The 12,971-nt window shown below is 50.5% G+C and overlaps 1 protein-coding gene across 3 annotated transcripts in view; it reads right to left on the bottom strand.

Annotated features, from left to right (window-relative positions):
- The window catches only part of ZFHX3 (zinc finger homeobox 3), a 264,815-nt gene that overhangs the window by 163,819 nt on the left and 88,025 nt on the right, over window positions 1-12,971 (bottom strand). For all 3 annotated transcript variants that reach the window (XM_050772654.1, XM_050772653.1, XM_050772655.1), the window contains exons 2-3: window positions 9,951-12,718; window positions 2,958-3,454 (exon numbers count right to left, since the gene is read on the bottom strand). In XM_050772654.1, the coding sequence (XP_050628611.1) occupies window positions 2,958-3,454; window positions 9,951-12,669 (3,216 nt within the window). In that variant the 5' untranslated portion in view covers window positions 12,670-12,718. The remainder of the gene's footprint in view (window positions 1-2,957; window positions 3,455-9,950; window positions 12,719-12,971) is intronic.

Below are 12,971 nucleotides of genomic sequence, written 5' to 3'. Positions count from 1 at the left end.
CATGCCACTGCTTGAATCTCCTGAGAATGCAGCTCTGTCTCCTCCAACATGAAAAAGGAACAGGAGGAGAATAAAAGCCTCGGCTGAAAGAGAGGGCTGGGAGGGCCACCGGGAAGCCACATACATCACCGCCACTTCACTAGGTGCCGCAGAGAGCAGCTTTGGAGAGCCGCCCTGGCTGATCATGAATAATGTGCCAGGGAACCGGGACAGGGTGGGGTGGGGAAGGGGTGAGTAAGGAGGGTTGTGTGTGAGAAGCCCGGTCAGCTCCCCGGGTCAGCCGCATCTGGAGCGGTTTCTCTAGCAGACAGTAAAGAACTCGATTACATCCAGTTAACTGTGCTCTAAACTGATTATGCATGTGCCGGGCTAATGGATTACATTAGCAAGAGGAAAAATAACATGCAATCAATCTCCATTTACTACAGGCCACACCAGGGCCTAGAGAAAAAGTGACTCTCAAACCACCTCCAATCCCCACCCTAAATTCATGGAATGATGAAACCTTATGAGAGGGAGCCCCCCTTAGTGGCAAGAGAAGTTTGATCTTAGTCGTACTGAGGGACCAAAGGGCTCAGGGAGAGCACTGGAATGATAATCCCAGCGGTGTCATTCAGGAGTGAGCAGGAGAGCTCCCCGCCCCGTGGCGGAGCCCGGGCAGGCACAGGGCCATTCATTACCCAAGGACTAATGAGACTAGACTAACGACCTTTGGCTCCTGACGGAGGCAATTCTGCCCTGAACCTCAGGGGCTGGTCACCCCGGGGATGTGCCGGCCAGATGCACCATTTCGGGATCTCTCCTTCAGGTGCTGGGTCCACGTTCTACCCTGCATCCCAACACTCAGGACCCTTCTACCCACGCCATCTTTTTGAGCAACAGTTTCCTCTACCTTAAAAAAAGAAATGAGAAAAAAGTCCCAGGATGACAGGCTAGCAGTGCAGAAACATAGAAATAAACCGCGTCTCTTCCATCCACACCTCACCCTGACTCTCTGGGTGTGACCGTGGACATGGTTTGGGGACCAAAACAGGATGTTCTCAGCAAATCCTCCAAGTTCCAGGCCTATTAGAAGCAAAGTCAAGTGTCTGATAGACTCTTATTCAAGACTCCAGCCACACGGAGGATGCAGCCTGAGAGTTAATCGCCACCGTGTGCATTTTTGAATCTGAAGGGCAATTTTTTCCTTGGATGCAAGAGGCCAGCTTCGTGCCACCTCTAAACGACCTTCATCAAAGTTGCATGCAACCTTCAATGGCCACGCCGAGTCCTTTGTACAAATTTTACTCAGTTGGGTCCTTTGGAAATTCTTTTTTCCACTGGTTTTTCCATCAGGTTTTCTTGACCACGTCGGCACCATCCTGTGGCCAGTTCAGACCTCCAATTTAAACTGACTGCAAATAGCTTTTTTCTTTTAATGGTGGCACAAAACTAAATCAGTCCAGCAAGGTTCTTGCTCATTTGAGATAAGGGGATTGGCTGCCTGGTGTCCAGACCTTCCTCACTGCACCATAGCTGAGTCCACAGTCAATTCCAGAACATTCTATCCCCTCTACCTCATTCCTGCTTTCTCCCTCCTTTCCCTAAAGTGCTTTCTTAAGCACTGCGTTACGCAGGCCTCCCCACACCCTGAGAAGAAGCAACTGTAAAATGAAGTACAATTATCAATCCCGGCAGAGGCTGATGTGGGGAAAGGACTAGAAGTCTTCCTCACGTGGAATCTCCATTTAAAATCATGCTGAGTAGAGCAGGGACTCAGCTAGCTCAGGGCCAGCAGAAACCAAACACTCGTGAGCCCAAAGACGTGAGAAAAGGTGTGAAAAGTAGGAGAAGCTGATCATGGGAGTGAGCAAAATGAAAAGAGAGAGTGAGGGAGTGGAAAGTGTGTGGGATGAGGCCGGGGAGATTTATGGCGATTTGTACCTGATTGTTCATACTAAAGCCATTATGGGATGATTAGAGAAAAAGGTGAGGCTTTAAGTCCAGTGAAAATCAATAGAGACGTCTGGAGCAATTCTGCCGTGCAAGTGAAAGGACTATTTACAGTATCCGGAGCACCTCCTCCTCGGTTACCGTCTGTGGAGTAGAGGCAAGGGCCGGGGGGAAAGAGTGGGGTGGGGGGACAGAAAGAATAAATGGACAGGAAAGAGGGAAGAGGAGAAGAGACAAAGGGAAAGGGGGAGGATGGGAGAAGCCCAGGAAGAGGAAGAAAAAGTATAAGGAAGAGTAAGAGGACACAGAACCCAGGAAGCACAAAAGTGGGGGGGGGGGGGAGACAAAAATGGCCCCTTATGGACCCCATTTTCCCCACAGCATTTAGCACCTTCTAGCCTGCTACATAATTTATTCATCATTTCTCACCCATCTCTTGCTAAAAGAATGGAAGCTCTATGAGGGCAGGGTTATTTATTTATTTATTTATTTGGTCAATTTCATGCACTGACGTGGACACGTGCCCAGAACAGTACCTGGCATTGAGAAGGTACCCAGTGTATATTTGTTGGTGGGATGATGGATGGATGAAAGAAGGAAGGGAGGAACAAAACACCCCAGGAGCATCCAGGAAAGGAGAAAAAAAAAAAAAGGAATAAAGAGATGGAAAAGGAGAACAGAAAGCCTAAAGGAGAGAGGGAAACCACAGGAGCAGAGGATGCAAAAGAGCCCATGTAAGAAAGAAAAGAACCAACCCTAGAGGCGCTGTCAACAAAACCTGCCCCCAAATTGGGCATCCAAAAAGAGAACCTTCAGCTACTCAAGCTACTCACTGAACCTGTCACATTTCCATCTGGTGACAAAGTGGACACTGCCGACTCTCCTCTCCACTCCAGGTTCCCAACCAACAGCCACCCGGGCCATGCCAGAGACTGTCCGACTCCTCCCCAGTGCTCCCTAACTCCCCGGTGCGCAACCCTCTCCTTTCAGAAAGGGCGCCTGAGCCATAAGGCGCTGGGCCTTACCTTGTACAACTTCAGGCTGGCCTCGTGCCTGGAGTTGACTGTGTGCAGCCGCAGCTTCTCCAGGCTGTTGGTGTAGTAGTCACAGGCATTGCACTTGAGGTGCACGGGGTTGCCGATGGCCACACACTTGAGCCTCCACTCGTTGGCCTTGCCGCCCTCCTTGATGTGGGCCACCAGCTGGTACTTCTGCACGTGCTTGTCCGTCTTGCAGTGCAGCTGGAAGTTGGCCTTAAGCTGGGTGTTGTAGCGGCAGAGCTTGCACTGGTACGAGTCCCCCATTACCGCCTTCCACTCATCCTCCGACAGGCTGCGCTCCACATTCATGTGCAGGCCCAGCATGTCCAGGTTGTCCGTCGTGAACTTGTTGCAGACGGCACACTGGAAGAGCTTCAGCGACGGGTCGTTGGTCTGGATGAAGCTCTCGCCCAGGTTCATCAGCTCCTCTGACACCAGCTGCCCGCCCCCGAGCCGCATGTCTAGGGGGATCTCACCGCCCACTGCGGGGAAGGAGAGAAGGAGAGAGTCAAAGACCAGGCTCGTGGTCACGGCCACAGATGAGGCAGCCCCCAGCCCTCCGCCACCCTCAACTAGGGTCCAAAAGGAAAAGATCACATTTCAAGGGTTGCAAAGGGTTACTGGCTGGAAAACAAGCAAACAAACGTAGTCAACCTGATGTGTTTCGATCTTTCCTGTGGACATTCTGAGATTTCTGGCAGGTTTTGTATTTTCTTTCTTTAGGAAAAGAACACCTAGAAAAGCTAGGAGCCATTGCCTCTTTAATATTTCTTTTTCTTTTTTTTCCTCCAAGATGGAGTCTTGCTCTGTGTTGCCCAGGCTAGAGTGCAGGTGCATTATCTCGGCTCACAGCAACCTCCGCCTCCCGGGTTCAAGCGATTCTCCTGCCTCAGCCTCCCAAGTAGCTGGGATTACAGGCATCCACCACCAAGACCAGCTAATTTTTGTCTTTTTTAGTAGAGACAGGGTTTCACCATGTTGGCCAGGCTGGTCTTGAACTCCTGATCTCAGTTGATCCACCTGCCTCGGCCTCCCAAAATACTGGAATGACAGGCGTGAGCTACCGTGGCCAGCCACCTCTTTAATATTTCAATTCATCCCCTCTCTAAGATCCAAGAAAAGATAGAAATATGTATCATTCACTGGATATAAAGGAATCTCAAACCACAGATCTTCCAAAATTGGAAATGTGTTACAGCTGCAATCTTAATATACCAAGCCTTCATGGGGACCAGAATTGGGCCCAGAATGTATCTGAGGTGGCAGTGACCAACCTTGAAAACAACCTATGGCTGCGTCGTCTGGTGCAGCAGTCACTGGCTACATGTGACTAATAAATACCTGAAATATGGGTAGTGCAACTAAGGAACTGAATTTTTAATGTTATTTAAATTTAGGAAGCTATGTGGTGGTGAGTGACACCTCTTGGAGAGTGCCTCTCTAAAGCAAAGATCTGGGGAGTGTGGCTGGACGCAGTGTCTCACGCACCTAATCCAAGCACTTCAGGAGGCCAAGGCAGGCAGATCACTTGATCCTAGGAGTTCGAGACCAGTCTGGACAACATGGTGTACAAAATATACAACGGAAACTAGCCAGGCATGGTGGTGCATGCCTGTAGTTCCAGCTACTCCGGGACTGAGAAGGGAGGATCACTTGAGCCCCAGAGGCAGAGGCTGCAGTGAGCTGAGACCGTGTCACTCAGCTCCAGCCCTGGTGACAGAGCAGGACCCTGTCTCAAAAACAAAACAAAACAAAATATAAAAAGACTTGGGGAGTAATCCCTCTACTCCTCACCACTCCCCTCTGGTCAATATCCCTCCCGTCAGTCAATGTTGCCAACCCTCCCATGTCTTCCCAGTAGGGCCGCCTGTTCTCTTTCCTGAGCCTCCGCCCTGTGTGACATGCAGAGCTACTCTAGGACCTATCACCATCCCTTTGCCATTCAGTCACCTACATACAGAAATGCACCATAGCTGGGATCCCCATCAAGGTGCCACCTCCCTAGGACAGGTGTTCAGTCTTATCCTCGCTGGACCTCTATAGAGTGCCCAGCCCTCTACAGAGGGCACAGATGCCCAAATGTTTGCTGTGCTAGACAAGAGTGAAAAAAGAATGGGACTGTCACATGTTCAGGAAGTGGACCCAGATAGGCACTGAGACAGGAGGGTGAGCTCCACATCTCCACAAAAAGGGCCGAGAGAGGATCTCTTCCTCCCTCTCCCACCCTGGTCTTTTTCAGGCCATCACTGCCCTGCATAAACCTGGGACAAGCTCACATTTGCTACGGTAAATTAATACTGCAAGGGCTTATTTCTACCGGGAGAAAGGCCTGAAGAGAGCAGCCTTCCCTCCAGTTCCTAGAAGTATACGGTCAAGCAGAAAGCTGGGCACTGGTGTCTAGTTTCTCTTTCCTAAACACATATGCTCTTGAGCTACTGGGTCTGCCCCACCTCCCCAACTGATATTTAAATTTGACCTTTAATGTGTGGTTGGGCCAAGGTTATTTTATTTTTTATAACTGATTAAAATCCAAGTCAGTGGCTCATCAGAGAAAAGATTTTTTCTTTTTTTTATGATTTTCTTATTGACGCTACACAAGTCACCTCGAGTGACAAGATCAGTACAGGCTCTGCTAAGCAGACCAGCAGCTGCGTTTGAAGCTCACGGACAGTCTAGTGAGCCACAGAAATCTTTTGCACATGCATTCCAGAAGGCTTAGGAAGCTTTCAGCTTGTTGTCTGTCTTCCCATCTCCCCTGGTGAGAGGAACCATAACTATGACATTCTTTTTAGGACAAGAAAGAAAAACAGAAAGAAAAAAAAGAAAAAAAGCCTAAAAGCTCCATCCCTTAACGGGGACGAAGGCCAGGCAACATTCATGAAACATACTCGGTGTTCAGTCAAAGCAGAAACTGCCCGGAGGGTAAGACAAGGAGCAAACATATATTTGTTTCTGATGCCAACCACCTGAAGTATCAAATCGTCTCCACTTTTTAGATTTAACCTCGGCACATCAATATTGCTCTAAAGAGAAATTCAGCCGTCACTTGCTGATGCCTGAGTGAAAATGAGAAATCCTTGGAATAAGCAGAGGAAACTAAGTCCCAGTTTCCACTTTAAGCTCTTTTTTTTTTTTTTTTTTTTTTTAAGAGACAAGATCTCACTTGTTGCCCAGGCTGGAGTGGTTCACTGCAGTCTGGACCACCAAGGCTCAACTGATCCACCCGCCTCAGCCTCTCAAGTAGCTGGGACTACAGGTGCACCCCACCACACCTGGCTGATCTTAAAAATAATTTTTTTTGTTGTTGAGATGTTGCCCAGACTGGTCTCAAATTCCCGGGTTCAAGTGATCCTTGGACTCCCACAGTGCTGGATTATAGGCATAAGCCACCATGCCTAGCCAGCATGCTAGGCTCTTAAAATGAAATGCAAAGGATAGAAGCAGCAGAGTGCTGAAACGAGTGAGGATGACAGGCAAGTGAAAACTCCCTTCAAGAACTATGCCTCAGAGAAACAAGCCCCAGGGCTTAGAATCCTGCAAATCTGCTAATTCAACTGCCACAGAGTGGAGTAATCTCACCCAATTCACAAACAATTAGGAGCAGGGCCCCTACAAAGAAGAAACTGGAGTTGAGCATAGTGGCTCACACCTGTAATCCCAGCACTTTGGGAGGCCAAGGTGGGCGGATCACCTGAGGTCAGGAGTTCAAGACCAGCCTAGCCAATGTGGTGAAACCCCGTCTCTACTGAAAATACAAAAATCAGCTGGGCGTGGTGGCGCATGCCTATAATCCCAGCTACTCGGAAGGCTGAGGCATTAGAATTGCTTGAACCCGGGAGGCAGGGGCTGCAGTGAGCCAAGATCGCGCTATTGCACTCCAGCTGGGGCGACAAGAGTGAAACTCCATCTCAAAAAAAGAAATGAAAAAAAGAATTTGGCAGGTCTTTAGTCTTGAGCCACACTGGATACGTGGTGTTGGAGCGGGTCCCCATCTCTGGGCATACACCTAACTCTAACACTGGAACTGACACCTTGACACGTGAGCCTGCCCATCAGCACATCGTCAGGAAGGCACATGGATTAAAAGGCACACTCTGGAATCAAAGGAAGATGAAGGGAGCTGTTAAACCTTGTGCAGGTGTCCAGGGGCTGGCTGGCTACTTGGGAAACACACAGCCACCCTCACAAGCAACCACTTTCTTGGTGCTATGCTAAACTTCAGAGTCGAAAGGAAGGTTTGGGAGGATGTTCACAAGGCCTCAAATCTAATGTGCTGTCTACAAAAAGCAGCAGATCCAACAGTACTAGGCAAAGGAGCCCCAACCCTTTCCTCAAAGGCCTCTGAAAAGATGCATCCCCAGAATCAGTGTCTGTTTGATGATAATAAAGAGGGCTCTGGCAAGGGAAGTATGAGAACAATCACCTTGTAAGGAGGAGTGCATTTCACAAAAACTTTTTTCCCCCTTCAGAACTCAGTCACGTCTAATAACACCTACAGCCATCTTATAAATGGACTATGGGAAAAAAAAAAAAAAAAAAAAAGACAAAAATCAGTAGAGCCACAGCTAGAACTGAAAGTTATGGCTGTTTTTATTTGCATAAGTTGGTTTCTCCTACTGAGATCATACAACTCAAATTCCAAGTCCTTTGGACACTTCCTATGGCCCCCACACCCACTTGAGCTTCCGGCATAAAGGATTTGAGTCTCTCACACCTTCTTAGCAGCTCTCGTGGACCAAGGAAGGCACAGGTTTCCAGGGACTCCCCTTGGCCAACAAGTAGTGACACTGGAAATTCAAGGGCCCTTTGTGACTGAGTTGGATAAATCCTTTGGGAGGAAGAGTTCTAGTCTCTCCAAGAAATAAGGTGCGGCCCTTCCATGTGTGTCTAGAACACAGGGCTTCATTCTTCTGCTCCTTCTGAATCTGCCGCAATGCCCAGGACAGTGCATGATGCCCCAAAGACTCACAGACACTTGGTGTTAAAGTGAAATATTTCTCTACTTCTCAATGCGAGCCTTAGTTACCTGTTCTCAAGATAATTAAAAAGCCTCACTTTAGGCCGGGCACAGTGACTCACGTCTGTAATCCCAGCACTTTGGGAGGCCAAGGTGGACGGATCACCTGAGGTCAAGAGTTTGAGACCAGCCTGGCCAACATGGTGAAGCCCCATCTCTACTAAAAATACAAAATTAGCCAGGCATGGTGGTGGGGGCCTGTAATCCCAGCTACTTAGGATGCTATGGCAGGAGTATCGCTTGAACCCCAGGAGGTGGAGGTTGCAGTGAGCCGAGATGACGCCACTGCACTCCAGCCTGGGTGACAAAGAGAGACTGTCTCAAAAAAAAAAAACCTCACTTTGACCCAACATGAACCTACCCATGTTCTGTCTTCATTTCACTTCCATTATGTTTGATTTGCTCCAATATCTGCCTCCCAAGATTCTCTGACTCCTTCCAACTCCTACTGGTTTAAAAAAAAACCATAGTGTACTCACGCCCATCCCCTGGCGTGCATGGTTCACCCTGGGGACAAATAAGGCGACCGGTGCTTGTGCATCCACGATTAGCCAGTTGGTCAAATACCTTCAAATCATTTGGTAATAAAGGATCAATGGGCAAATATTTCAAAAGGAAAAGATTAAAGTACTAAGGATTCAAAGTTGAATACATAGCAAGAAAAACCAATGGAACGCTTTGAAATATAACTCATAGGCAACAATTAGCACTAAAACACTACACAAATAAACACCTGCCAACTGGTGAGGCTTGGCTCTGCAGTCATCTAAGCCATCCCGGAAAAAAGTCCTCACTGACACTCTGTTGCCAAGAACAACCTATTCCCATGTCAATAATGGCATATTGCTTAATTCAGGCCGTTGTCACTGGTCCCACGAAGTCCATTAGCAGGGTCACGGGATGTGGCGCAGGCAGGATCCTGTTTGAGGCATACAGGGTGGAGGCATGAATGGCCCAGCTATCAAAGGGTTCTCATGAAACCCATCTGTAGATTGTTTTGGCGGCAGCAGCTATCCTCAAAGTGGCTGTGGTTCGTACTACGTAAAAACTCAAAGTTTTCAGCACCCAAATCCGTCCTATTCTAGATAATGGTAAGCTCATTGGTAAGACTGGGAGCCTGGACAGAGCCACATCAGTTTCTCTAAAGCAGAGGTCATTCTTTCCGGCAACAAAGGCTCTGCTAACCAGGATCTAACTGCTATTAACAGTTAACTTTCCTCCATGGACAATGTTTACGACTTACTTGTTATTCATCTCTCACACCCCTCACAACAGTGCCACTGGGGCAATTCAATTCCCAATTAATTCCCAACTATTCTAATCACCAAGTACTCATCTAAAATAAGAAAAAAAAAAAATCACATCTCTTTCATCGAGATCCTCATAAATATACAGAGAACCTTGTGGAGTCTATCTGGGCGGCTCCCAGCTCCGCAAAGAATCAGCCTTTGGCTATATGAATAACATACATATGTTATTCCAATTCCTATTCCAAATTCCTATTATTGAGATGATTGTCTCTATTTAAATCACAGAGATAACTGTCCCTAGTCCTCTTATTGAGATGACTGCCTCAGCTATAGTTTCCTGTAAGTTTCAGTAAATATCTGATGAAACCCCAAAGTTTTGGGTGATTATAGTGATTTTTCAAATTGAAAAAAGAGACAGAGAAAGACAGAATGGGAACAGAAAACTAGAGGAAACACTCACATTTTAATCCCGGCCCCATGTAGCCAGAGTACAATCGTATCTCTCTTGAATGCATAAACTTTTCCATATGCACACACAGAGTTCAAGGGATTCTTGAGAATAAATACTTGACTGTAAGACAATCCAGTTTACACAAAAACCACTCAAGAAGACCAGAGTCAACTGAATCCACAGGACTATCTCACCCTATTCACCATTCTCCCTGGTTAAATTCCTATCATGAAAACAGACAAACACGTAGTCATCCTCACCTAGAGCAGGCGTCATGGCGGCCATGGGCCCCGCGGGATCCAGCTGGAATCCGCTCATCATGAACTGGGCGTCGGAGGCAGCACTGTCCATCTTCAGGTTGGGCAGGTTCATGTTCTGGGCCAGGTAGTATTGGTAGAGCTCGGCCTCGGCGGGCGAGGGCAGGCTGCCGAGGCCCAGGTGGCGGTTGTGTTGGATCTGGGTCATGTTCTGCTGCAGTAACATCATGTTATGCATGTGCTTCTCACTGGTCATGTGAATGCGGAGGTTCCTGGCCACGTTGGTCTCATAATCACACACCTCGCACCGCCAGGTGGGTTTGGTTTTTGGTTTGGTGGGCGAGGGGGCCCCGCAGGAGCTACTGATATTGGCCGCTGCCGCCGCCGCAGCCGCCGCCGCCGCCGCCGCCCCGGCAGTGTGGCTGAAGACCTGCTCCCCCCCTCCGTTCTGCAGGTTCTGCATGTTGTTGAGATGCTTGTCGGACTGCATATGAATACTGAGGTTGCCTTTGGTAGTTGTGGAGTAGTTACACACCTCGCAGCGGAAAGGCTTGTAACCACACGTGTAGCTCTCGCCTCGTGCCAGCCGGGGGTGGGGCTGCCCGCTTTTGCAGTAGACGCAGGAGCCCCCCGGCTCCGGGTGCTTCTCCTTCATGTGTGCCTCCAGGGTCTGCTGGTACTTATAGTGCCAGTTGCACTTGGGGCACTTGAGTGTCTTACACGAGTTACGAGAATGCATCATGGTCATATGACCGCCCAGCGAGCGGGAGGAGCCCAGGACCGTGTCGCATTTGGGGCACTCCACGCCACTCCCCGAGGGGCACTCCCCAACCCCAAGCTCGCAGAGGGAGCCAGCGTGCTGGTGATGGGGAACGAAGCCCCCATCGTCGCCCTCTGTGCTTTCATTTGGTTCTGGTGCTGTGGCATTGTCTTTATTGGCACTTTCGTCAGCGAAGTCCAGCCTCCTGCCGCCCTCTGCCACATTGGCCCTGACGCCCTCACTGTTAAAGCTTAAACGATTCCTCCTGTTCGCACCATCAAAGACAACAAAGGAAGAAGCAGAATTAGAACTAGTAGAAGCTGTGCCCCTCGACAGCGTCTGGAGCACGTTAGGCATTAAGGGGGAGTTAGAAATGCTTTGGTTTGAGAGAGCAAGGTCCTTTTTGCTGCTACTACCTGCTGCGGCCCCAGGCTCCTCGTGAGGCCTGTCCTCCAGTTCCTCATCCAACTCGCTTGGAAAGAGTCCTTTGCAACCCTCGTCTTCCTCCTCCTCTTCTTCCTCCTCCTCTTCTTCCTCCTCCTCCTCCGCCTCTTCCTCCTCCTCTTCCTCCTCCGCCTCCTCTTCGGCTGGCTCTACTTTCTCCGAGAAGCAATCCCCGTCGCCCACTTCCTGCTTCTCTCCTTCCGCCGCCCCGGAGTCCTTGCCCTCTGAGGATTTGGTAGGACTGGAAGCCAGAGGCCCCAGGGGGACTGAGGTAATGGGGGTCTTCAGGACCGAGCTGGTGAGCCCGCCAAGGTTCAACAGGGTGCTGGGGGTCAAGAGACCAGCCTGGGGCTGCTCGGGGCCAGCGGCGGAGCCGGCTGGGAGAGCTTCCTCCCCTTCCATTCGAATGCCACTAAATTTACCATAAAAACTGTGTCCGGGGCCTATGAGGTTAGCTGTGGAAACTAAAGGGTGTTGAAAGTTCTTGTTTTTTGGTTCCAGAAAACTTACAAGGGGTTCCTTGTCTTTGCCGATCCCTTGGATGATAGCGGAGATGTTCTTATTGCTAAGAATTTTCCGCTCGTCTTCGCTCAGGGTCATTCGATGGTCATGCACCGCGTGGGTCACAAACGAACGGACGTACCCGAAGGAGAGTTTGCACAAGAAACACATCAGGATGGGCTTCCTCTTGCCGTAGAGCACAAAGCCATCGAATTTGGACAGGTCCACATTGTTAGGAACATCTTTGGATACGCAGGAGCTTTTGGCAGAGCCGTCGCTGTTCAGGTAATCCTTGTTGCTTTTGTGTCGCACGTCGAACACGCGGAAGCTGTGCAGGACGGGGCTGAGCCCCGCCAGGGCTGAGGTATTCGGGAAAGCCTGGTCTGGGCCCTCAAACCATTTCCCGAAGGATGAGGCTATGTGGAAAGTGTTGATGATCTGCGGGTACACGGGTGCAGCACACGAGGGGTCCCCTTGCTTGCCCCCCACGCCAGGGAGAGAGTTCAGGAAAAGCGAGGGGAGAGGCCCACTGCCGCTGCCACTCCCACAGGCGCCCCCGCCCTGGGTCAGCTGGCTCAGGCTCTCCACAATGTACGCGGAGCCGTCCGGCTGGTAGACGATCTCCCCGGCCAGGTTCTCCACGTCACTCTCCTCGTCCCCCTCCTCACCGGTGTCGCTGGCGCTCTCCTCTCTCAGGGGCGGCGGGGGGCGCGTGCTGGGGCAGTGGTGCTCCATGTAGGTCTGGAGGCTGGCAAAGGAAGCCGAACATTCGTTGCAGGTGACCTCCTTGCTGGCGGGCTCGGCGGGGGGCCCGGCCGACGCGGTGCTCTCCGCAAGGCGCTCATTGAAGGGGGCCCTCAGGCTGTCCAAGGGCCCGTGGCTCTCGCCTGTGGACTGCTCCATGCTACTGGGTTTGTCAGGGAGGTGGGTGCTGTTGAGTTCAGTCCATTGCTGGTGCTGAGGGATACCGCACCCATTGTCCTTCCCCGAGACGACGGGCGAGTCACAGCCTTCCATGGTAAGGCCTGCGTGGAGCTTTCATTGCACCCAGTACGGAGGATCGGACCTGAAGGGCGGAGGCAAGGGGGGAGGAGGGAGAGAGGGGAAAGAGAGAGAGAAAGGAAAGAGGTTAGGAGGGCCGAGGCTGAGGTCCCACCGCACGGAGCGCTCTAAGAGGCTTCTGTCCACAACACCCACAACACAGAGACACCGGACAGAGGGCGGGCCTGGGGACACTGCCCCGCACGGTCCAGCACACAGGGGTGGCGCGGCCGGGTCAACAGCCTGAGCAAGGGACATGGGGAAAGAAGGCCGGGAGC

Source organism: Macaca thibetana, chromosome 20, assembly GCF_024542745.1.
Source record: "Macaca thibetana thibetana isolate TM-01 chromosome 20, ASM2454274v1, whole genome shotgun sequence".
NCBI classification, from domain to species: Eukaryota; Metazoa; Chordata; class Mammalia; order Primates; family Cercopithecidae; genus Macaca; species Macaca thibetana.
Note: the sequence above shows the minus strand (reverse complement) of the source record. Positions and strands in the feature narration are given on the sequence as shown.